The sequence below is a fragment of the Urocitellus parryii genome, chromosome 11, assembly GCF_045843805.1.
Source record: "Urocitellus parryii isolate mUroPar1 chromosome 11, mUroPar1.hap1, whole genome shotgun sequence".
Taxonomy (NCBI): domain Eukaryota; kingdom Metazoa; phylum Chordata; class Mammalia; order Rodentia; family Sciuridae; genus Urocitellus; species Urocitellus parryii.
This window is the reverse complement of record NC_135541.1, coordinates 22,030,271-22,053,962: the sequence shown is the minus strand read 5'-3', so window position 1 is coordinate 22,053,962 and position 23,692 is coordinate 22,030,271. Positions and strand designations below refer to the sequence as shown.

The following is a 23,692-nucleotide window of genomic DNA, read 5'->3' as shown; positions in this document are numbered from 1 at the left end:
TTAATGTGTCTGCCCTATATATGCTTTCCTCATGTGGAGTATTTTTAAAATTCACCAGTCATTTAAATTGTGTTACCAAGTACCTCTGATTAAGATTTTCAGTTTAGTCTATAAAAAGCTAACAATAAATAATGTAATGTTCTTATGATGTGAAAAAAGTCCCTGATAATCTTAGAATCATTTTGTTGTTGTTTCTCCAAGAATGGCAGTGTGAATCTCCCTTTAGTTATTTAAATGTACTTAAATTTGGTGGAATGGCAAAAAAATTATGAAAAGTACAAAGAAAATCTGAAAAAGTCAGCAAACTTTAGGTAGTAAATACTTTGCAGATCATTTGGTCTCTGTTCTGCCATTGCCATGCAGAAACGAACAAACAATAGATGAATTAGTGAGTGTGGCTGTGTCCCAATAAAAATTTATTTACAAAATGGATAGAAGATTGGACTTTGCCCACTGTCTATAGTTTGTCAACTCCTGCTCTACTTTGTTCCCATCACCTAGAATTAACCATTATTTGCCTATAGTTTTTCCCCTCTTGCCTTTTTCTTTTTAAAAATTATTCACTATCACTAATCCCTTTTCACATCTCCAGAAGCAATATCATGAGTTTTGGGTGTCCTTTCAGACCATTTTGTAATCTTTTGTATATGTAGTATGAAAATATTTAATATTATTTTTAGAAATATTTATCTGTGTTGATACAATACATTTTGTACATTTCTGTTGATTACTATTTAGTATTGTATTTTCTGTAGGTACCATATTTAATTATCCACAGTGTTATTGTTAAACATTAGGTTGTTTCTAGCTTTTTACTATTAAAAAAAAATCTCTGCTAAAATGAATATCCTTGTATATGTCTTCTTGTGCATCTATATGCAGGAATTTCTCTAGTGTAGAAATGAAAGAGTAGAATTATTGAGTCAAAGAGTATTTGGATTTCTAGTTTTTAAATTGCCCTACAGTGACTGCTATTTTTTTTATATCCATTTCTCATAGCCTCACCATCATTTCTTTTTACTTATTTATTTAAAAGTTTTTTAATTGGCTGAGTACAATGGTGTATACCTGTAATCCCAGAGACTCAGGAGGCAGAGGCACGAGGTTTGTATGTTCAAGTCCAGCTTCAGCAATTTAGCAAGACCCTGTCTCAAAATAAAAAATGAAAAGTTCTGGGGATGTAGCTTGGTGGCAAAGCACCTCTGTTCAATTCTTTTTATTTATTTGTTTATTTTAATTGTTTAGTTGTCAGTGGACTTTATTTCTCTACGGTGCTGAGAATCAAACCCAGTGCCTCACACATGCTAGGCAAGTGCTTTTACCACTGACCCACAACCCCAGCTCCCCCTGTTCAATTCTTTTTTGTGTGTGTGGTTCTGGGGATTGAACCCAGGGCCTTGTGCATGTGAGGCAAACACTACCAACTGAGCTGTATCCCCAGCCCCTATTCAATTCTTAATACCACAAACGATTATACATAGTAGTGGGATTGGTTATTATTTCTGCATGCACACAGTATAACAATGCAATTTGGTCAGTTTCATTTCAGAGCAACTCCCTGAGCAACTCCCTTTTCTCCCATCTTCCCTCCTTCTGTTTCCCTTTCTTTATTCTACCTGTCACCATTCTATTTTAATGAAATCCCCCTACCTTTTTCTTCTTTTTTCTCTCTAGCTTCCACATGAGAGAGAAAACATATGACTTGACTCTTGACTTTCTGAGTTTGCCTTATTTTACTTAACATGATGCTTTCAAGTTTCATCCATTTTCCTGCAAATGACATAACTTTATTCTTCTTTATAACTAAATAAAACTCAGTTGTGTGTATAATACAATTCCTTATCTGTTCATCTATTTATGAATACCTAGGCTGGTTCCATAATTTGGCCATTGTGAATTGTGCTGCTATAAACATGAGTATGCATGTTTGCTGTAGTATAATGACTTCAAGTCTTTGGGATAAATACTGAGGACTGGTGTCACTGGGTCATATGGTGACTCCATCCCTAGTCTTTTGAGGAACTTCCATAGTGATTTTCATAGTGGTTATACTAATTTATAAACCTATCAGTGGTGTAAAAGTGTTCCTTTTTCCCCCATTCATTTTTATTAAATGTCATATTTAATTTTTTTTCCTCTTGCCAATCTGTTTGATGGTTTTATTGTTATTTTATGTCTCTGATTACTAGTAGGTTTGCTTATATTTCTGTTTTTTGGTCCTTTGGATTTTCTTTTCTTAGAATTTCTTTCTTTTAATCTCCCCCTATTTTTGTACTGAATTACCTTTTTCTAACTGATTTCTGGGTCTTTGTACAGTCATTTTTGTTTCTATGGTTTCTGTCACCCATGGCCAACCATAGTCTGAAAATATTAATGGAAAATTCCAGAAATAAGTAATTCATAAATTTTATATTGCACACCATTTTGGGTAGCATTATGAAATTTCACACTATTCTAGTCTGTCGTTAGGTCGTTTTTAGTACTACCTAGATGATGGGGCTGATTTTCAGATTCATTCCTCTTGCTCTGACCTTTGAGCTCTAGCTAGATTTATGTATCCAACTGCCTATTTGACATTTAGACGTAGCCATTTAGAATAACTATCTCAAATATGTCTAAAATAGAATCATTGTATTTCCCTTAGGCTTCTCTCCAGCGTTGGCTACTTCTTACCACCCTTGGGCTACATCTGTACTGTCGCCTTTCTTCTGGATTATTTCAGTGACCTCCTGCCTGTCTTCTTGTATCCGTTCTTACCCTGTTTTTTCTCCCTGTGGTTGCCAAAATGATCCTTCTAAAACAAATCAAATCATGTTACTCCTATGCTCAAAAGCCTTTTTGTTGAAATTCTAAAGCAGAGGAATAAAGAAAGGAAGGAACTAGTTCCCACATTAGAATTATTGGAAAACTACAGATATCATAAAGCTACATACATAATTAAGACACAGCTACAGGAGTAGACTCTCAACAGAAAGGAAATCCAGAAATAGACCGTGTGTGTGTGTGTGTGTGTGTGTGTGTGTGTGTCTCCAAATTTAGTAACAATAAAGATGGCATTTCAGATCAGTAGGAGAAATATGGATTATTCAATAATGATATGACAGCAGAGTAGAGTAGACATATAGAAGATTTCTATATGGATTTCTACCTCACAATTCAGACCAAAATAAAGTTTTAGATAGAGAAAATATTTAAATGTAAGAAACAATGAAGGTACTAAGAAATAAACAGGAGAAAAATTTAATAATGTAGAAGTGGGGAAAGCATTCTACTTTCCATGAAAGAAGCTACAGGGAAATTCAACTATATTTCAAAGTCAAAAGACAAATGACAGAATGCAAAGGTTGCAACTCTTTTCACAAAAAGCTAGTTTAAAAAACTGTATAAAGAGAATTTGTGAATCAATAAAAAGACCCAATGTCCAGTAGAAAACAGGCCAAAATATGATCCATCAGTTTACAGATTGAACATAAAAATAGCTCTTAAACATAGGAAAAGATATTCAACTTCAGAATTAGAGAAATAATGTTAGAATTCCAGTTTAATCATATTGGCCAAGACAGAAATGATGAACAGCATTGTTAAATCATTCTTACACATTGCTAATAGGAGCATAAATGGGTAAAGCTGCTACAGAGTCATTTAATAGAGACCTTAATTTAAAATGTAAATATAATTTACCTAGATATTCCATTTTTAGTAATATACCTTTCAAATACATTTTGCACATTTGTGAAATTGATTATATACTAGGATATAAACTGCAGCATTTTTCACAGTAACAGAAGTGTGAAAGCAACCTGGTTGTTTCATCAGTGACTGGGGTCATGGTGAGTTCATTCTTGAATTATCATGTGAATTAGGAAAAAATAGCCCTATTCAGGCAAAGTCTGAAGTTCACCCCTTTCTGGTCCCACACCTGTTTACATGGCCTGGCAAGTGGAACCTCCTGTACAAGCATATATAGTAGCCTTGGTTGTAGTTAAACTTACTATCCATACAACAGAATACTATGCTGTTGTTAAAAAGAATGCAGCAGCTCTGTATGTGTAGACATAGAGGAAAAGCACCCTCCCATTTGTGCTTTAAACACAGGTGTGCCTTTGTGCATTTTTGTATACACGTATAGAATATACCTGAAAGCCAACAATAACTAGATTATAGTGACTGTCTCTGAGGAGAACTGAATGGGAGAGAATTTTAAGAGGGAAAATTATTTTGACATTGTTTACTGTTTGAATCTTTAAATTTTATGTTGCATATGCATAGGATTTTAAAAAAATAAAGGAAAACAAGGCAAAGGTTTGATAGACAATTCACAGGAAAGGAAATGTAAGTAATGCTCACACATGAAGAAATGCTTCATCACACTGGAATAAGATAATTTTTCACTTATTAGAAATAGCAAAAACTATGATAGTACTCAGCTGAATAGATTGTTGGGTAATAGGCTTGCATATATTGCTAATGGCCATATAATATGGTATAACTTCTATGAAGAGCAATTTGGCAATATCATCAGAATTAAAATCATGTACATGTACTTTAATACCCACCAACAACTTTAGACTTTATTCTGTAGAAATACTAACACATGCAGAACCAGTTTATGTATAAGATAGTTACTGTAGCATAAGATTTATAACTACCTAAATGGTCGTCAGCAAGGAATCTTCATATTATTGTATGTTCTGTAATGGCCAACTATGCAAGCTGTTCTAGACAGCTTCATACAAAATTATGTAGATATACCTCTAAGATAGGTTGTTAAGTGACAAGAACAAAGTGCTCAATCTTGCTAATATGCTACCATTTGTAGTCAGAAACAATTATTTAATTATATAGACCATCTCTAGAAGAAACTGGTAATAGTGATTGTATGCAAATTTGAATCTAGATAGATGGCATTAACATGTACACTTTTATACGTTTTTAATTTTGTACTAAGTACATTTATTATTTACTTATTTGGTACTGGGGATTGAACCCAGGGTTGCTTTACCATTGAACATTCCTGTTTTTTTTTGTTTGTTTTTTTTTTGAGAGGGGGGTGGTCTCACTAATTTGCTGAGACTGGCCTGTAATTTGAAATCCTCCCATCACAGCCTCTCGAGTCTCTGGGATTACAAGGCATGTACTACTGTGCCCAACTCATTACTTATTTTAAATAAATGAATTTAAATATAACCTTCAATGGCATTCCGTCATATTTAAAATACAGTCCCTTTTTTGTTGTTGTTGCTCCTGTTTTTAATTAGGACCTTCTGGTTTTACACAGATTGACTTCTGCCAACCTCCCCAATATTCCCATTCTCCCCCTGCTTACTATTTCAGCTTCATTCTTATTGATATTCCTAAGCCACGTTAGGCCTTTTCCATCTTGAGGGTTTTTGCACCTACAGCTCCTCTGCCTGGACTCCTCTGACCTCAGACTTTTGTTTGGCTCATTACTCTTGAATAATTCAGATGATCTTTGCTCAGATGTTTTCTCCAGAAGTATCCTTCACACTGTCACTTTTCATTCCTTACCCTGCTTTATTTTTCTTTACTGCTGTTGTCACTACCTGGAATTATACATTATATGTTTGTTCTACTTGTTTGTTTTCTGTCTCCCTCTAGAAGGTAAGGCTCATAAGAGCAGGACTCCATTTGTTTTCTGCTCTATCCCCAGAGCTTAGAACAGTCCCTGGTTTGTGGTAAACATTCAGTAAATATTTACTGAATGAATAAACATTTAAATACATTCTCTCACTCTTGTTGTTTATCCTTAACTTTATTTTATAAAGACCTTTGTTTTAAATTTCCAGGTGGTCAAGTATATCAGTCTTTTCTATTTTGTTATTTCTTTTGTGTTTGATTTAAGAATATTTTCTGTGCACTTTGATCATTTGGAAAGAATATTTTTTTTCCTGTATGTTTTGAGGTTGGTTCTAATTTTTCTGAGTAGCCAATTGTCCTAATCAGCAAAAATTGTTTTCATTATTTGGATCATGCTACAGGCAGAATTATTACTTATTTTTTGTAGTGCTTGGATCAAACCCAGGGCCTTACACATGCTAGGCAAGGGCTGTCCTTCTGAGGTACCCTTCCAGCCCTCAGAATATCTTTTTTAAAAAGTCAGTAAATTGAACTGATACCAATTAGGAGAATTGAGAATTAACATATGTTTCCCAAAGTACCTTCTTTTTTGCAACTGCTCTTTCAGACAAATTATATTTCTTTTGAAATATCACCTTTTTTTAAAATTTTTAATATTTATTTTTTAGGTGTAGATGGACACAACACAATGCCTCTATTTTTATGTGGTGCTGAGGATCAAACCTGGGTCCCGCCCGTGCTAGGCGAGCCCTCTACTGCTGAGCCACAATCCCAGCCCCCCCCATATATCACTTTTAAATGATAGTAATTAGTGATAAGGAACTAAAAACTCTCTTTTGTATTTAACCAGGAAAGTGCACAATCAGATGCCATGAAACTTATATCTTCCCAGTCTTCTCAGTCTTCCAAGCTTTTAAAAAATAAAGCTGTATTATGTAAGCCTGTCACACAGACCAAGGCCACCTCTTGCAAACCACATACACAACAGAAGGAATGTCAGACAGGTACGTGACTTTGTGCTTTCCCCAATGTGTTTACTGGTTTTTATAAGAAAGGAAAGAAAGAATTGACAGTTTCTCTAATGTGAAAAACATTAATTTCTAGATCACCTCTCTAAATCCACATGCACACATGGATGTGAACAGACTTGTATATACACAGACATCTACATGTGTATATTGCTATTTTCCAAATATGCAAACAACTATTTTAATTACTAAGAAAGATTTGATTAAATTTATTACTGATTTAGCTGGGTGTTGTGGTGCATGTGTATAATCTCAGCCCCTCAAGAGGCTGAGGCAGGAGGATCCTAAATTCAAGGCCAGCCTCAGCAACTTAGTGAGGACTTAAGCAACTTTGAGACCCTGACTCAAAATAAAAAGGGCTGGAGATGTGGTTAAGTGCCTCTGAGTTAAGTGACATGGCATACCATGTCCAGTCTGATTTTATTTTTAATAAAGTGTTACTGGTTTAACCTTAGTTCTTTTTTCTTTTTTTTAAACACTGACTTCAATTGTTAGACATATCTTAAGATGTTTGTGATCAGAAAAATTGTTGGACTTTATACTTGAAAAAGCTGTAAATTATTGCTCCAGTCCATGTTAACTACTTTTAAGCCCACTGTGCTTGTATTTACAATTACTTTAGTAGCCAGCTATGCCCAAAGCATTTTTAAAATTATTTTTAATGATATTGGAATTGAACCCGGGGCATGTTTGGCAAGTACTTTTTCCATTGAGCTATATCTCCAGCCCTTTATTTATTTATTTATCTATTTGTCTTTATTGGTTGATAGATACTAGGGATTGAACCCAAGGGTGCTTAACCACTGAGCCATATTCCCCAGCACTTTTTATTTTTTATTTTGAGACAGGGTCTTGCTAGATTGCTTACAGCCTTGCTTAGTTGCCCAGTCTGGCCTCAAATTTATGATCCTCCTATCTTAGCTGACTGAACAGCTGGGATTTTAGCCATGCATACCATGTCCAGTCTGATTTATTTTTAATAAAGATTTTTCCTTATGTAATTATCTGTATTTAAAAAGCTTAGTCTATGTGGGCACAGTACACCTAATCCTAGCAACTCAGGAGGATGAGGCAGCAGAATTATAAGTTAGAGGCTGGCCTCAGCAATTTAGCTAGATAGACCCTGTCTCAAAAAAAAAAAAAAAAAAAAAAAAAAAAAAAAAACCAATAACAACGATAGCAAAACAAACAAACAAAAACCTGTCAAAAAGTACTCAGCTGTTTTTTATTCAGGGTACCTTTCTTATGGTAGGAGTCAAAGAAATTGCTATTTTTCTTCTTCAGGAGATTTGATTATTTTATATCCCTGTTAAAATGATACACTATGTACATGAATTTATATGATTACATGTGGAGGTTAGTAAAGGCTCTGTGGGCATCTGTATGTGGGGGTATATGTGTACCTATACATTTTTTTAAATTTCTAGACTAAATATTAGATTATTTTCTGTATACTGTTGTAAACTGTTAACTGCTTTGTTATTTCATACTATTGAAAATATTCCATGTCAGTATAAATTTAAATATACATCAGAATTCTTAATATACATAAATTTCAGAGTATATAACATAACCAACCCCCTAAGATTAGAACTTCAGATTTATTTATCTCCTTCCTTCCTTTCTTCTCCAGTACGGGCATTGACCCCAAAACATGCCGTATGCTAGGCAAGTGCTCCACCACTGAGCTCTACCCCCAGCTCCTAGATTTTTTAATACTTATAAACAATGTCAAGTTAAAGTGTATTAATGGATCTTTGTCCACTTGTCTAGTTATGTTCTTAAGACAGATCCTAAGAAGCAGGATTACTCATTTAAAGGCTGTAGTCAGTTTTTAAAGCTTTTAAAACCTGTTGCTAAATTGCCTTCTTGAAAAGTTACAATTTATGTTCTAAAATCAGTGTTGGATAGGATTAATTTCTCTTCACCCTCTCTGACACTGGATATCACAATCAACAATTGCCCCTGTGTCTTTAACTAACTAGGTTTCTTTCTTTTCCTCAACTTTAATTTTGAAAAATATCAAAATTCAGACAGATTGAAAAACAGTATCATTAATGTCAGCATACCCTTTATCTAGATTCACCAAGTACTTCCTTCTTCCAACATTTTGGTTCTTTTCCTGAGCTCTTTGAAAATAAAATAATTTATTCTTAATTTGTGTGTGTCATGGACTTCAGAACTAATTCCAGTAAACTATTAGATACGTGAGATTAATTTCACATTTTACAGCTTATAATTTTATTATAATCTAGTGGCCAAACTTTGGACAAAGGAGAAATTGAGTTTTTAATGGCATCATGAAGGTATTATAGTCTGTTTTAAAAACTTTAATCAGGATATTATTTTCATAAATATAAATAGTAACAAAAAAATTTTAAATGTGTGGGGAAAAAACAAAGAACAATGCTTATTTATTCTTGAACTTAACAGTTTACACATTTAACAGTGATTCAAATATTTCCTTCAGATTTAGCTATGCCAAATGAGAAAAATGATGCAGAACTTGATTCTCCACCTGCAAAGAAAAAAAGAATAGGTTTTTTCCAGACTTATGATTTGGAATATTTAAAGGTTGGTTGTATTATGTGTCCTGGATCAAAAGAGAGTTTACCAAGGCCACAGTGTGTCGTTTGTGGAGAGATCTTACCCAGTGAAAGTTTGAAGCCGGCAAATCTTTCTCATCATTTGAAGACAAAACATTCAGAATTAGAAAACAAGCCAGTAGATTTCTTTGTACAAAAATCTCTTGAAATGGAATGTCAAAACAGTTCTTTAAAAAAGTGTTTACTAGTTGAAAAGTCACTTGTGAAAGCTTCTTATTTAATTGCTTTCCAAATTGCTGCCAGCAAGAAGCCATTCTCTATTGCTGAAGAATTAATCAAACCATATTTAGTAGAAATGTGTTCAGAAGTTTTGGGTTCAAGTGCTGGAGACAAAATGAAAACCATTCCTCTCTCTAATAATATAGTTGGATACAGAATTGATGAATTATCTGCAGACATCGAAGATCAGCTGATCCAAAAGGTCAGAGAGTCAGCGTGGTTTGCTCTTCAGATAGATGAGTCATCAGAAATCTCAAATACCACCCTTCTCTTGTGCTATATTCGTTTCATTGATTATGAGTATAGTGATATAAAAGAAGAATTATTATTTTGCCTTGAAATGCCTTCTCAAATCACTGGTTTTGAAATATTTGAACTAATAAATAAGTATATTGATAGTAAATCTCTGAATTGGAAACATTGTGTTGGTCTCTGTACTGATGGGGCTGCAAGCATTACTGGCAGGTATTCTGATTTAAGGGCAAAAATTCAAGAAGTTGCCATGAGTACAGTGGCATTTACACATTGTTTTATTCACCGTGAACTCTTAGCAGCTGAAAAGTTGTCTCCATGTTTACATGAAGTTCTTTTGCAGTCAGCACAAATTTTAAGTTTTGTAAAGAGTAATTCATCGAGTTCACGGATGTTAACAATTTTGTGTGAAGAGATGGGACCCGAGCATGTGAATTTACCACTTCATGTTGAAATATGTTGGATATCAAGAGGGAGAATTTTAACAAGGTTATTTGAATTACGACATGAAATTGAAATATTTTTAAATCAAAAGCATTCAGATTTCGCCACCTATTTTCATGATGAGGAATGGGTTGCAAAGCTAGCCTATTTAGCGGATATATTTTCACTTATAAATGAGTTAAATTCAAGTCTTCAAGGAACCATGACTACTTTCTTCAATTTGTATAATAAAATGGATATTTATAAGAAAAAGTTAAAAATGTGGTTGAAGCGGACACAAGAGAATGATTATGATATGTTCCCTTCATTTTCTGAATTCTCAAACTCATCAGACTTAAATGTGAGAAATATCACAAGCATTATTCTTGAGCACCTGGAAGGACTTTCTCAAATGTTCCATGACTGCTACCCACCAGAAGATGACTTGCGTCCAGGAAATTTGTGGATTATTAACCCATTTACGAATCACCAAAATAATAATCTTACTAATTCTGAAAAAGAAAAATTAAAACAGTTATTTTCAGATTTAGGATTACAGTCACTATTTAAATCAGTATCTGTAACGCAGTTTTGGATAAACGCAAAGACAAGTTACCCAGAACTGCATGAAAAGGCAATGAAATTTTTATTACCTTTTTCAACTGTTTATTTATGTGATGCTGCCTTTTCAGCTTTGACTGTGTCAAGACAAAGAAATCTGTTGGTTTCTGGCTCTGCTCTGAGACTTGCAGTCACATCATTAATTCCAAGGATAGAAAAATTAGTAAAGGAGAAAGAAAAGCAGTGTGCATGTTGTTTATCATCCAAGTCTAATTTTTGAGCTGGGGTTGCAGCTCAGTGGTAGAGCACTTGCCTGGCATGTATGAAGCACTGGGTTCAATCCTCAGCACATTAAATAAACAAACAAAGGTATTGTGTCCATCTACCACTAAAAATATAAATAAAGAAGTCTAATTTTGTGTTAAATTTTGTGTAACTATCCTAAAATATAATTTCCTAATGTGGATTTGTGTTTTCAGTGTTTGTTTTAATAATTTTCTAATCTTTTGGAAGGATTTGATAATTACACATTTGTGCATAATTATGTTTAGTTTTTTAATAATCCAACATAGAGAATTTGGTTGACAAACTTGGGTTAGTGACCAATATTGCATCTAATTAAAGACCTTTTTTTTTTTTGTATGGGGGACTGAACTGAGGTGCTCAGCAACTAAGCCTCATTCCCAGTTCATGTTATTTTTTGTTTTTATGAGATAGGGTCGCAATAAATTGCTGAGGCTGGCCTTGAATCTGTTACCCTCCAGCCTCAGCCTCCTGAGCTGCTGGGATTACAAGGAGTCCACTACTTCCCCCTGCTAAAAGGCCCAGTTTCTAATATGATAGCACAATCTGAATGTTGAAGTTGGACATGGGAGATTTCTGTCTTCAGGCAGCCAGCTGCCCCCAGCAGATTGTAGGCAGGTGGAAAACAAAGATCATAATAAGTAATGGTTAACAGGGAATAGGACAGAGGGGAGTTTGAGACTGTTTGGGGCTTTCTCTGGCACGCTAGACCAGGGCTTGGCAAACTTTTTTCACAAAGGGCCATATAGTAAATATTAGGTTTTGCACCCATAGTGTGGCCACTCCTACACAGTTGCAGTGTAAAAGCAGCCATAGACAAATGAGTATTTCAGTAAAACTTTATGAACACTGAGATGTCAATTTCGCATAATTTTTATGTGTCACGAAAACTTCTTGCACTTTTTAATTATTAAAAAGTGTAAACAAACATTATTATCTTGTGTGGAGGAGAGCAGAAAAACCAAACAGCTAGCAGAATTTGGCCCACACTTTGCCCAGCCAGCTCTAAACAGACATCCTGGTAAGAGTAGATGGGCCAGGGATGGCCTACAGCGCTTTGTTCAATGAAAGCCTCTCTTCCCCTGACAAGTATCTGAATTTTCAAACACCTTTCACATTTTAAATTCAGCTGAGACGTCAGAGGGCAGATACTTCAAGCAAGATATACAAGAACACCTTTTTTTTTGAGTGGGGGAGGGATACCGGGATTGAACTCAGGGGCACTGAGCCACATCCCCAGCCCTGTTTCTTACTAAATAGACAGGGTCTCACTGAGTTGCTGAGGTAGGCTTTGAACTCAGATCCTCCTAAGGGATTACAGGCTTGCGCCACCGCGCTGCACGACTAGTTAATTATTGGTTATGTATCAGGTGGTTTAGGTTACTCATTTACAAATGATTTTCTGCAGGCCTGTTAGCCACTCGGGAGAGCCAAGGCCTTATTGCCCTGTGGGTGCAGACACTGAGGTCGTTTGGGGTCGGGCGAAAGCCCAGTTCCTCCTGCTAGTGTGGCAGTCGCAGGGCCGAAGCCCGGGCCCTGGGGCAGAACGCGGCTCCAGCGCGGCCACGGCCAGATGCCCACGTTTGCCTCCACTTTGTGCTGGCCGGGAGGCGGGGCCGCCCCTGGATTCGGGCGGAGAGCCCGCGGGCCTGGCGGACACGTCCCAGAGGGTGGGCGCTGCCTTCCGGCGGAGGCGGGAGAAAGCGAGCCCGCGAGGCGGCCTCTGGGTCCCGAGCGGCGCGGCCATGGCGCTCGTGCTCGCCGCCCTGCGCGTCCTGCTGGGCGGTTTCTTTGCGCTCACGGGGGCGGCCAAGCTCTCGCAGATCTCGGCTCCCGTGTCGCAGCAGATGGTGAGCGAGTGGGTGGGCGGGGGCCGGGAGCCGGGAGTGTGGCGAGTGCTCGGCCTGGCCGCGCAGGAGCTGGGCCCCGCGCCGGGGACCTCCCCGGAGTTCCTCGAGTTTTCTGGCTCCTTGGGCGGGAGCGGGTGGGACCACCCTTTCCGGCTGAGCACTGGCTTCGCGGAGCGAATTAAGAGCCCGAGAGGAGTGCTTGGGCACCTTTTTGGCGGAGGATGAGTGTCCTTCCACCTTCTTCCCCTCTACTTTTTGGTGAGTCGCGAAGCAGGCTGTAGTAATCCCCACTTTGCAGGTAGGAAACCTGCCCTGAAGGTGAGGTATAATCTAATGTGCAGGAAGCAGGACCCAAACCAGACTCTCCTAATTCAATCCCTTCTTTTTCCAACAAGCCTAGAAAGCCCCTGCTACCTCTCTGGCTAGTTCCAGAGTGTAGGAAAGCTTTCATCTCCAGCTTACCAGTGCCCCCAGCCCCTCCAAGAGGCCAGGCTTTGAGGGAGGCCCCAGTTGCCTCTCTCTCCCAAGCCTAGGTACTCCCTTTATGATTTAGGATGGTGGATTATTTGGGGGAAGAATCTCACCAGAGCCTTCAGCTTAAACTGTTTCCTTGCAGGGCCGAGTAGGAGAGGTAGAGGAGAAGTGGGAGAGCAGGAAAAGGCAACTGTGGGTGAGCTGTCATTTGGCCTAGAGAACGGCCCAATTCAGCAAGAGGGTCTTATTGAGCCCTTCCTTTTCTTCCTTGAGTCCGCCACATTGGAATCCGGAACCCAACTGAGGATATTGAAGATGGGGTCTGTTTAATGAGTGCTTCCACCACCTCATCACCTCCAAACATTCCCTGAAAAGTAGTCTGAAGAGGAACCAGGCCTAGCATGGTGGGCTTGCCTGTAATCCCAGTGGCTTGAGAGGCTGAGACAGAGGATTTCAAGTTTGATGCCAGCCTCAGCAATTTAGCAAGTCCCTAAGCCACTGAGATCCTGTCTCAAAATAGAAAGGGCTGGGGATGTAGCTCAGTAGTAAAGTGCCCATTGGTTTAATCCCCAGTACAAAACAATAACAAAACAAAAAGGATCTTGGAATCCTCAAGCAAGGCCTTATTCCTAGAGGGGAAGGCCCAAGCCTTGGGGCCAGGGTGTAATCTGATGAGAAAATCAACTTCTTCTCACTTGGGCATAGAGCATGTATGTATCCTGATTTCAAAACTCAGCACCACAAGGTGGCTTTTCCAGGCTGACCTCAGGCTCTGACCTAGGGTAAATAATGGTTTTATTAAGGGGGTTGAGAACAAAGGTATAGAATGCCCCTGTGGGGCATCTGGACAGTATTTCCTAGGTGAGCATGGCTGATAGGCATTCCCTGCCATTTGTAGAAAGCCCTGTTCGTGCAGTTTGCTGAGGTGTTCCCGTTGAAGTTGTTCGGCTACCAGCCAGATCCTGTGAACTACCAAACAGCTGTGGGCTGGCTGGAGCTGCTGGCTGGGTTGCTGTTGGTCGTGGGCCCACCGGTGCTACAAGATATCAGTAACTTCCTCTTGACCCTCCTCATGATGGGTAAGGGGGCCTGGGGAAATGGGATCTTCTGGGAGGAATGATAGAAGACCTGTTCTTTCCCCCACTACTGTTGCCACCTTTTCTCTCTGGGACCAAGAACACTTTCTGCTCTGCTGCAGTTTCCATAGTCTTCAGAAGAGGACAGTTTGAAACTTGATATACCATAATACTAACCCATGTCAAGTATACTTTTTACCTCGTGGCTGCGTAGTATTCCATTATGAGGATGTATTATAACCTCAGAACCCCTACTCCTTCCACACACCCACTCCTGGAATGAGGGGAGGAGCAGCAGCTGCCACTTGGCTTATGTGTATAGCAGATGGGAGTAGAGAGCTAGGAAGCTAAGGCCCCCTGAACAGAAAGGCAGATGGTTTCTGTGAGGCGCCTCTTGTAGAAGCTGTGTCCACAGGAACGGCTGATGTACGGAGACAGCTCTGCCTCAAAGACTAGACATCTTCAGGCTCTTCTTTATCCCCTTGGCCTGTGTCACCATTATTGGTACTGTTACCACCCTGTCTCCTAAGCATTCTTTCCATTTCTAGACCTTTCCTCGTTTTCAGATCTTTGCCAACACTTTTGCCACAATTCCCACAACTCCTCCCCTCCTGTAGATGTAGGATTAAGAAAGAAGAAGGATCGGGAAAAATTTGTTCCCAAATCCCTGTCTACCTACCTCATAGTCCCTGCCCCCTTCGATTAGAATGTTGCCATTTCTTTCTTAACCTCCGAGTGAGCCTTTATTAGTCCAAGAGGCTTCTAACTCTTGGTCCTGCTTTCTGCAGGAAGCCAAAGATGAGGAGAAGGATTCATGTGGAGGTTGTTTAATCGGAGGGCTTGGGCTGGAGTGGGTCAGCCTAGGCTGGAACCCCTGAGCTCTCAGGATCTTCTGGCTGCTTCCAGGGAGCCTCAGGGATTTTGTTTTCCATTCCAGTGGCTATCTTCACTTTGGTATCTCTGAAAGAGTCACTGAGCACCTCCATCCCAGCCATTGTCTGCTTGGGGCTCCTGCTGCTGCTGGACGTCTGCCAGTTCTTAGCCCAAACTAAGAAGATGGTCAGACACTCTAGGAAGAAGACTCCAAGTGCATTCAAAGAACCCTGGATGTAGAGAGTCCCTTCATACCATGCAGCTGTCACAGCAGGAACATGCTGGAATAGTCTGTCACCTCATTACCAGTACGTTCCATGTCGTCCAGTGTTGAAGGAGACATCTTGTCTACCTAGCCCTGATTACTCTCTGTAACCATACTGCTCTCTTTTGAGGGGTAGATGTTGCACACACTGACATTCTTCATGTCATGTGAAAATAGAAAATAAGCAGAAAAGAAATTTAAAACACGAAAATTCTAATATTCCAAAATTACCACTTTTAATGCCTTGGTACTATGTCTCTTGTCTTTTTCTATGCCTTTGTATAGATTTATATATTTTTTAAATGAAAATTAGATCATATATCCTATTTTATTACCTACTTTTTAAACCTAGTATTCTATAACACCATTCTGTGTCTCTTTTACCTCAGTTAGTCTTGATGGCTGCATAGTATTCCATTGTAAGGATTTAGTCTACCTTCCGTGAGGAACGTTCCCAATTTTTTATGATTATAAACCTCACAATAAATCATCTTTGCATATACTTATTTCCTTTCCCTAGAAGTGAAGGTGCTGGTTCAAAAGGCATGCAATTTTTGAGATATTAAAATACACATTTTAAAATTTATAGGTTGAATGTTACAGAGTTTAAGTATCTGTTTCTGCCTATGCCCTTCTAAGCCACATGAAAGATTCCTTCCCATTCTTTTTTTCTCTCTTACACTTTAGATTTAAAGAGCTTACAAAAATGGGCATTGAGTCATTTTATAGGACCTGAAATCACTGGCCTTTGATGGTGACGTATGGCCCAGTCCAGGGCTCCTTGACTCCTATGTAGATCTGGGGACAGCCAACTCCCTGGAATGCTGAATGATACAGCAGGGCCCAAAGCCTGGGAGGAATCCCGGGGATCAGAAGGGAAGGTGGGCAACATGTCATGTCACCAGCCACTTCACCTTTTGGAAAGTACTGTACCTCCCATGAAGGAAAATAGGAAAAAGTCTATTTATACCAATATTCTATATCAGCTTATAAATTGCTTTGGGGGTAGGAACAATCAGAAGTCTATGTATATTACACCATTTCAGGTTCATGTCAGAAAAGCAATTCCTGCTCTGTCACTGACTAGCATGAACCTCAGGCAAGTGGAAAATCTTGGTAGGAGATCTTGTGTCCAAAAGCACAATGATGTAATCTACCTATAGCACAGATAAATAGATAAGTGGATAACAGTACATAAATACCTGTGGCAGTGTCAAAACAATAAGGAAATTTTCTCTCACTTAAGCAGTCCAAGATGATTTGACTTCATTTTCAGTGTTGGTTAATTCTGTGCTTAATGAGGACACAAAGGACCAGCGTTCTTTCAACTTTCTGTTATGCTGCTTTCAGTTTATTGGCTGCTGCCTTCAGAGTTGCAGAATAGCTGCAGCAGCTACAGACTGCACAGTTGCACATTTCTAAAAGTGAAAAGAAAGAGAAAGGATCTTCTAGAAGTCCCTAGATTTTCCCTCACATCTCACTGGCCAGAATTATGCCACATTTTCCATTCCTAAACCAATCTCTGTCAAGAAAGATGGAATTCCTATGGTGGACTTCATACCCATTTTTACCCATTTGGTCAATGAGGAAAGGGTGGGGAATGACAGTATTTGCCACTTGCTAGTTTGTTTATAAAATACGAAAAATAACTAATTAGGGTTGGGGTTTTGCCTTAGCGGTACAGCGCTTGCCTAGCACGTGCAAGGCCCTGGGTTCCATCCTCAGCATCACATAAAAATAAATAAAATAGGGCTGGTGTTGTGGCTCAGTGGTGGCGTGCTCGCCTAGCAAGCACAAGGCCCTGGGTTCGATTCCTCAGCACCACATAAAAACAAATAAAGGTATTGTGTCCAACTACAACTAAAAAATAAATATTAAAAATCAATAAATAAAATAAAGGTATTGTTTTTTTTTTCAGATCTTCGCCAACACTTTTGCCACAATTCCCACACCTCCACCCCTCCTGTAGATGTAGGATTAAATAAACATTAAAAAAACTTAATTATTTCAAAATTTGGCATATAACAGGCCAGTAAATGCTGTTATTAAATATCAATTTGTTCTGATGAGACTATGGATCAGAAAGTTTTAGGTATTTATATGTCAGACCTGAGACTAGAACCAAGGCCTGACTGATTCCAAATCCTACCCTTTGTTTTGCACCAACTGCCAGAACTGAAAATAGGCTGGTATGACACCTGGGATGACCTGTCCACTGTGATCAAATCTGCCCTGCCTTCCAGAATTACCCCTCTGCATGAAAATTTTGAAACCCATATGATATGTCAAGAGCTTTGTAATGTTGTGAACAACCAATAAAAAAAATAAAATTAAATAAATAAATAAATAAAAATTTTAAAAAAGTAAAAGATGAAAAAAAAATTTTTTTGAAACCCATAGAAGTAGAGCCTGGAAAGCCCTGGCTGCTTAGCCCACCTGTCTCCAGTCAGAACTGTGAGTAGAACAACCTCTCAAAGCTGGCATGGACTGAGGCCTCCCGTTTACCAGCCTGTAGGCTGATGAGTAGCCACTGACTCTCAAAGTTGGCTATAGGACAGGCCCAGCAGCTGCAGGTCAGGCATGGTGCTGAAAAAATGGTATGGACACCTTGTGTGGAGGGGCAGTTAGGATTGACTGCAGCAGGAATCTTGAGGGCCTCCTCAATAGCCCAAGGAGAAGCCAGGCCCCAGGAAATGTGTGCCCCATACTGCAGCCTAAGTCTAGGTTAGCTCAGCACCTTTACATTCCCTTGCCTGGCCTCCTGCTATCTTCCTCTATGTGCCATTGCTGTACCCCATAAACCCAGCTCCCAGCTGCCATAGGTGGGCCCCAGCTTCTCCCTGTAGGGGCCCATTCTTCATGTCTCATCCAGAGATTAATAAGAAAGTTCTGGGACATGTGGGTAGGAGGGGATTCTTCCCTGTCTCAACTCCTTATCAGGATCCCAGGACCCCAGAGAAAGCTCCAGCAACCAGCACAACCAGAGGAAAGAGGGATAATCTGAAGGGATGACAGGGAGGAGTTGAGAACTAGAACTGAGGTGGACAGAACTGGGAGTGGGGTGGGGGTGGAATACACTAATTTGGGGTCCTGGAAAAGGACTGGAGCCTGAGAGACTCAAAGGTGGAAATCCAGATGTTAGCACTGGAGGGACCAAGTTTGAGGATATGATAGGGTTGTCTTAAGTGTCAAAATTAGTAGTTTTGGTAATGTATGGACGATAAAAATGGACATTGTATGCGCTCATCCTCCTTGGAGAGGGCAGGAACATGACCAGATGTTTTTGTGTTGTTTTGCTGGCTGCATGTGTGCCTGTATGAGTACACACATTTATCTGCGCGCTGCCTAGAGGGAAGGGAGCGAGCGGTTATGATGTATCTCCCCAGTGTCAGCCACAGGGCCCAGAGTTTTACTTATGCTTTCTCATAATCCTCCCAACAACCTTATGAGGTAGGTATTTTAATCTCCATTTTACAGCAGGGAAGACAGGCTCAGTGAGGCTGAGTAATTGGCCCAAGGTCACATGGCAAATAAATGTGTGTATCTAGAAGTGCAAGGTTCCTGTGCTTTTTTTGCTTTGCTGCCCAGAGTTCTCAGTCTGACCCAGAACTTCTTTATGGTCATAGGAAACTTCTTTATGGAGGAGTGTCCCCCCACCCCCCACCCCCACCCCCACTCCCAGGGAAGGACTCAATATTCCAGCCTCATTTCTCTGGGACTCCCTATTGCCCCAGCCCTGCTTGGACTCACTTCACATAGGTGTACCCCCAGGATTCTGATTATCTGTGAAGGGCACCTCCCCCGTCCCAGTCACCAAGGTGGGAAATTTCCAAGCCCTCTTTGGACTCCTCTCTTTCCTCATTTCCTCTAGCTCCTCACTGAGAACTCTGGCGTCCATCCCCTCCCCTCTGTCCACAGCTCCTCTCATGGAACCCCTTGCCTCTACTGTTCCCTTCTAGCAAGGACTGAAGAAGAGGGGATTAGTGTGGGACGGGGTGGGCTGGGGACTTATTTTTGTCATCTGGCCTCCACAGGGACCTCTCTTCCTCTCCCCAGTTCAAGGTCGAAGATGAACCTGGGTGTTGGCGGTTGCAGCCCCCGGGTCCACCCAGCTAGCTTCTTCATGGTGCCTGTGGCCTATGCCTTGGCCCTGAGCCTGGGGCTGCCTCCCAATGTGGCCACGCTGGAGGTGTTTGTCTGTGGTGGTGGGTGCCTGTCCTGGCCCTTTGTCTCTGCCTACTTCACCTGGCCCTGGCCAACGTGCGCCTCAAGCTCACACGGCCGCTACAGCCACCTACTACCAGGGCCTGGCCTACTGGCCCTTTCCCGAGGCTGCCTGCTGCTCCACGGGGGCTGCCTACTCTGTGTCCACCTGTGTGGCTGTGGCCTTGATGGCACTGGTCATCTTGTGGCGGTGTGGCTCAGTGTGCAGGCCCAGTCTGGTCTGTGCAGTGCTGTCGCTGGGCTGCTGCACGAGCTGCGCCCGGGGCCTGGCTGCCCTGTTGGCTGCCTGGAGCATTGCTGGGCGCACCCAGGCCTGGCCTGCGCTGCGTTGGCCTTCTATACCACAGCCTTTCTGCTGGCGCTTTCGGCAGACAGGAGCCTGGCATAGGCACTCTCGGTACCCACACGCTGGGCCCTGCCTCTGCCAGCCTGCCTTGGTGCATGGCCAAGACTATGATCTCGGGGCTCTTGCTCGTCTTCGCGCTCTGCCTGGTGCCTCACAGCCTCCTGGAGCCCTGGGACCGAGATGGGTGCCGCCCCCTCCACACTGGATGTCCTGCACACCCTTAGCCTGGTGCTGTGGAGCCTCAGCAGTTGCTTGGGTTCGCTCATCTATTTCTTCTTAGTGCCCCACATTCTCCAGGACTTCAGGAAGCTGAGCTTCTGACCCAGGTGGGAGGCCAGGCTCACAGGGACTCCTTGGCATCTTGCTAGAGAGGCCCCTGGCCTTCGTGTGTGCTGTACCCATCTGGTACCCGCCTAGAGGGGTTCAGGGTGGAGAAAGTTCATTGGAATGACCTGCATTCCCATCCTATGGCAGTCCCTTACTAGCCGTGGAGCCGTGGACCAATGGCAGTCTGTGACAAGGGGAGAACATTCTTTGTAACCTGTGTCCCCGGACTCTGCCAGCTTCTGAACACAAATAATATGTTATTGTTTTTTTAAAACTCGTGAGAGGTTTAAGAGCCTTAATGTGGGCAACTGGATCTTGCTACCCTCTAGAGCTCCTCTACTACCCCTGCCTCTCTCTGTGGGCTTACTTACCTTCTCAGTCCCTGGAATATGACAGCCTTTGCACCTGACTTAGCCAGGAATGATTTTCCACTCTCTCCTTCACTAAGTTAATTCCTCTTCCTCCTTCCCCAAAAGTCCCTCTTAAAAAGATAACCTCTTCAACAAATGGTGCTGGGAAAACTGGAAATCCATATGTAGTAGAATGAAATTGAACCCCTATCTCCCACCCTGCACAAAAAATAAACTCGAAGTGAATCAAGGACCTAGATATTACACCAGAGACCCTGCAGCTACTAGAAGAAAAAGTAGGCCCAACTCTCCATCATGTCAGCTTAGGAACCGACTTCCGCAATAAAACTCCTAAAGCACAAGAAGTAAAATCAAGAATCAATAAACAGGCTGGTATCAAACTAAAAATCTTCTTCACAGCAAAGGAAACAATCAAGAATGTGAACAGAGAGCCTGCTGAATGGGAAAAAATCTTTACTACCTGTACCTCAGATACAGCATTAATCTCCAGGATATATAAAGAACTCAAAAAACTTACCACCAAAAAAACAAACAACCCAATCAATAAATGGGCAAAGGAACAGAAGAAGAAATAGGAATGGTCAACAAATATATGAAAGGCTGGGGATATAGCTCTGTTGGTAGAGCGGTTGCCTCGTATGCACAAATCTCCAGCAACACACTTATACACACACAACCCCAAATTTATGAAAAAATGATCAACATCTCTTGCAATAAGAGAATTGCACATTAAAACTACACTGAGATTTCATTTCATTCCAGTCAGAATGGTGATTATCAAGAATACAAGCAACAGTAAATGTTGTCAAGGATGTGGGGGGAAAGTTTCATACATTGCTGGTGGGACTACAAATTTGTGCAACCACTCTGGAAAGCAGAATGGAGATTCCTCAGAAAACTTGTAATGGAACCATCATTTGTCATTCCACTCCTCCATTTATACCCAAAGGACTTAAAATCAGCATGCAACACTGATACAATCACATCAGTGTTTATAGCAGCTCAATTCACAATAGCCAAGCTATGGAACCAACCTAGGTGCCCTTCAACAGATGAATGGATAAAGAAAATATAATATATATACACAATGGAATATTACTCAGCCATAAATAAATATAAAATTATGGCATTTGCCAATAATGGATAGAACTGGAGAATATTATGCTAAGTGAAATAAGCCAGTCCCAAAAACCAAAGGTTGAATGTTTTCTCTGATATGTGAATGCTAATATGCAATAAGGGGGGCGGAGAAGTTCACTGGATTAGACAAAGGGGAATAAAAGGGAGGGAGGGGGAATGGGAATAGAAAAGACAGTAGAATGAATTGGACATAACTTCCCTATGCTCATATATGAATACATGCCCAGTATAACTCTACGTTATGTACAATCACAAGAATGGGATCCTAATTAAAATAAATTATACTCCATATATGTATAATATGTCAAAATACACTTATTGTCATGTATTTATAAAAAGAACAAAAAAGTCACTCATAACACACTTACACAAACACACACCCCTGGATCAGATCTGATGGCTCATTCATATTTCTTTTCACAATTGTAATCAAGACATTAATTGAGCATTATGTTCTTTTTTCTTTATCTCTTGCCAGAATGTATTTATGATGATCCATAAGAAATTCTAGGCCCCAAAATGTTAAATATTGGCGATTCTATTTTCATTTAATTTAACCTTATAAGTTCTACATTTACCTTGCTCACTACAGTATCTCCTGAGCTCAGACCTGTGCCTTGCACATCAAAGTATCGAGTGAATGAAACCTTTATATCATTAACACTCTCAAATTCTCTGACATCCTGATCTCTAGTAAATTTTCCTCAAACATTTCTGGAAATTTCTGAGCTTGTCTTAACTCCAGTGTAGTCCTAATAACTGCCTTCTTCTGCCATTGCTGGATATCTGCAACTCTACTATCACTCCCACTGTGCCAAGACTTGGTGGTAACCAAACTGGAGATCCATCTTGCCATTAGCCCAGTCAGGAATTAGCCTGACTTGCCTCCTTCAGCTTCAACTCTTGACTTTCACGGGGTGCAAATCCCTGCCAATAGCTCTGACTATGGGTGCTCTCCCCCTTTCTGGATAACTCAGCAATCTGCTTCTGGTGAGGGAATGGAATCATTCTCTCTCCTCAGCTAAGTTATTAGCACCCCACCCCCCAGCAAGACTGCTTGAGTCTCCGAGAGTTGGAGCTTAGCCAGTAAGAACAGCAAGTTCACATTCCCAAGTCTGCCTTAGAGAAGGAGTCCATCAATCAGCCCCCATGTCTTACTTGCCTCCCGACCTGCTCACTGAGTTTGCCTTCCAATGATAAATTTGGAAAATTCCTGCTTTTCTTCTTGACAAATTACTTCTCATTGGTCCCTTATTCCTTCTTCAACTTTTTTCTTTTATGTTTTAAAAGTAATACATGTTCCTGAAAGTAAATTCAAAGCAGTAGAGAAAATGTGAAATAGAAAGTAAAGGTCCCCCAGTGGTAGCCGCTATTCACAGTTCCGTGTGTGTGTATATATCTTTCCAGATGTTTTTTATTCTAGTACAAATACATGGATAGTCAATTTTCATCAAAAACCTACCAATGGGATAGTATTACAAGGTTCTTCTGCCAATTTGCTTCTTCATTTAATTCATCTTGTCCATCTTTCCACATCAGCAATGTAATTCTATCTCATTCTCTTTATTAGGTGTGGTACTTATTTTACTCAATTGGCCCCCTGTTGATGGACATTTGTTTCCATTATTTTATTGTTATAAACAGTGCTACAATGAATGTTCTTGTTCACAAACCTTTGCATTAACTTGTAAATCTGTAGAATAAATTCCTGGCAATGAAATTGCTGTGTCAAAGAATATGTGTGTACACTAGAATT

The 23,692-nt window shown here is 40.4% G+C and overlaps 2 protein-coding genes across 6 annotated transcripts in view; both read left to right on the top strand.

The window, feature by feature from the left end:
- The window catches only part of Zmym6 (zinc finger MYM-type containing 6), a 37,658-nt gene extending 26,546 nt beyond the window's left edge, over positions 1-11,112 (top strand). For all 5 annotated transcript variants that reach the window (XM_026393460.2, XM_026393456.2, XM_026393457.2 and 2 more), the window contains 2 exons: positions 6,449-6,602; positions 9,097-11,112. In XM_026393460.2, coding sequence (XP_026249245.2) covers positions 6,449-6,602; positions 9,097-10,967 — 2,025 coding nt within the window. In that variant the 3' untranslated portion in view covers positions 10,968-11,112. The remainder of the gene's footprint in view (positions 1-6,448; positions 6,603-9,096) is intronic.
- Positions 11,113-12,706: 1,594 nt separating this feature from the next.
- Tmem35b (transmembrane protein 35B) lies at positions 12,707-17,815 on the top strand. The gene is made up of 3 exons (XM_026393464.2): positions 12,707-12,840; positions 14,213-14,393; positions 15,328-17,815. Exons 1-3 carry the CDS (start codon positions 12,736-12,738, stop codon positions 15,501-15,503), a joined length of 462 nt encoding a protein of 153 aa, XP_026249249.1. The 5' UTR covers positions 12,707-12,735; the 3' UTR covers positions 15,504-17,815.
- The last annotated feature ends 5,877 nt before the right edge of the window (positions 17,816-23,692 follow it).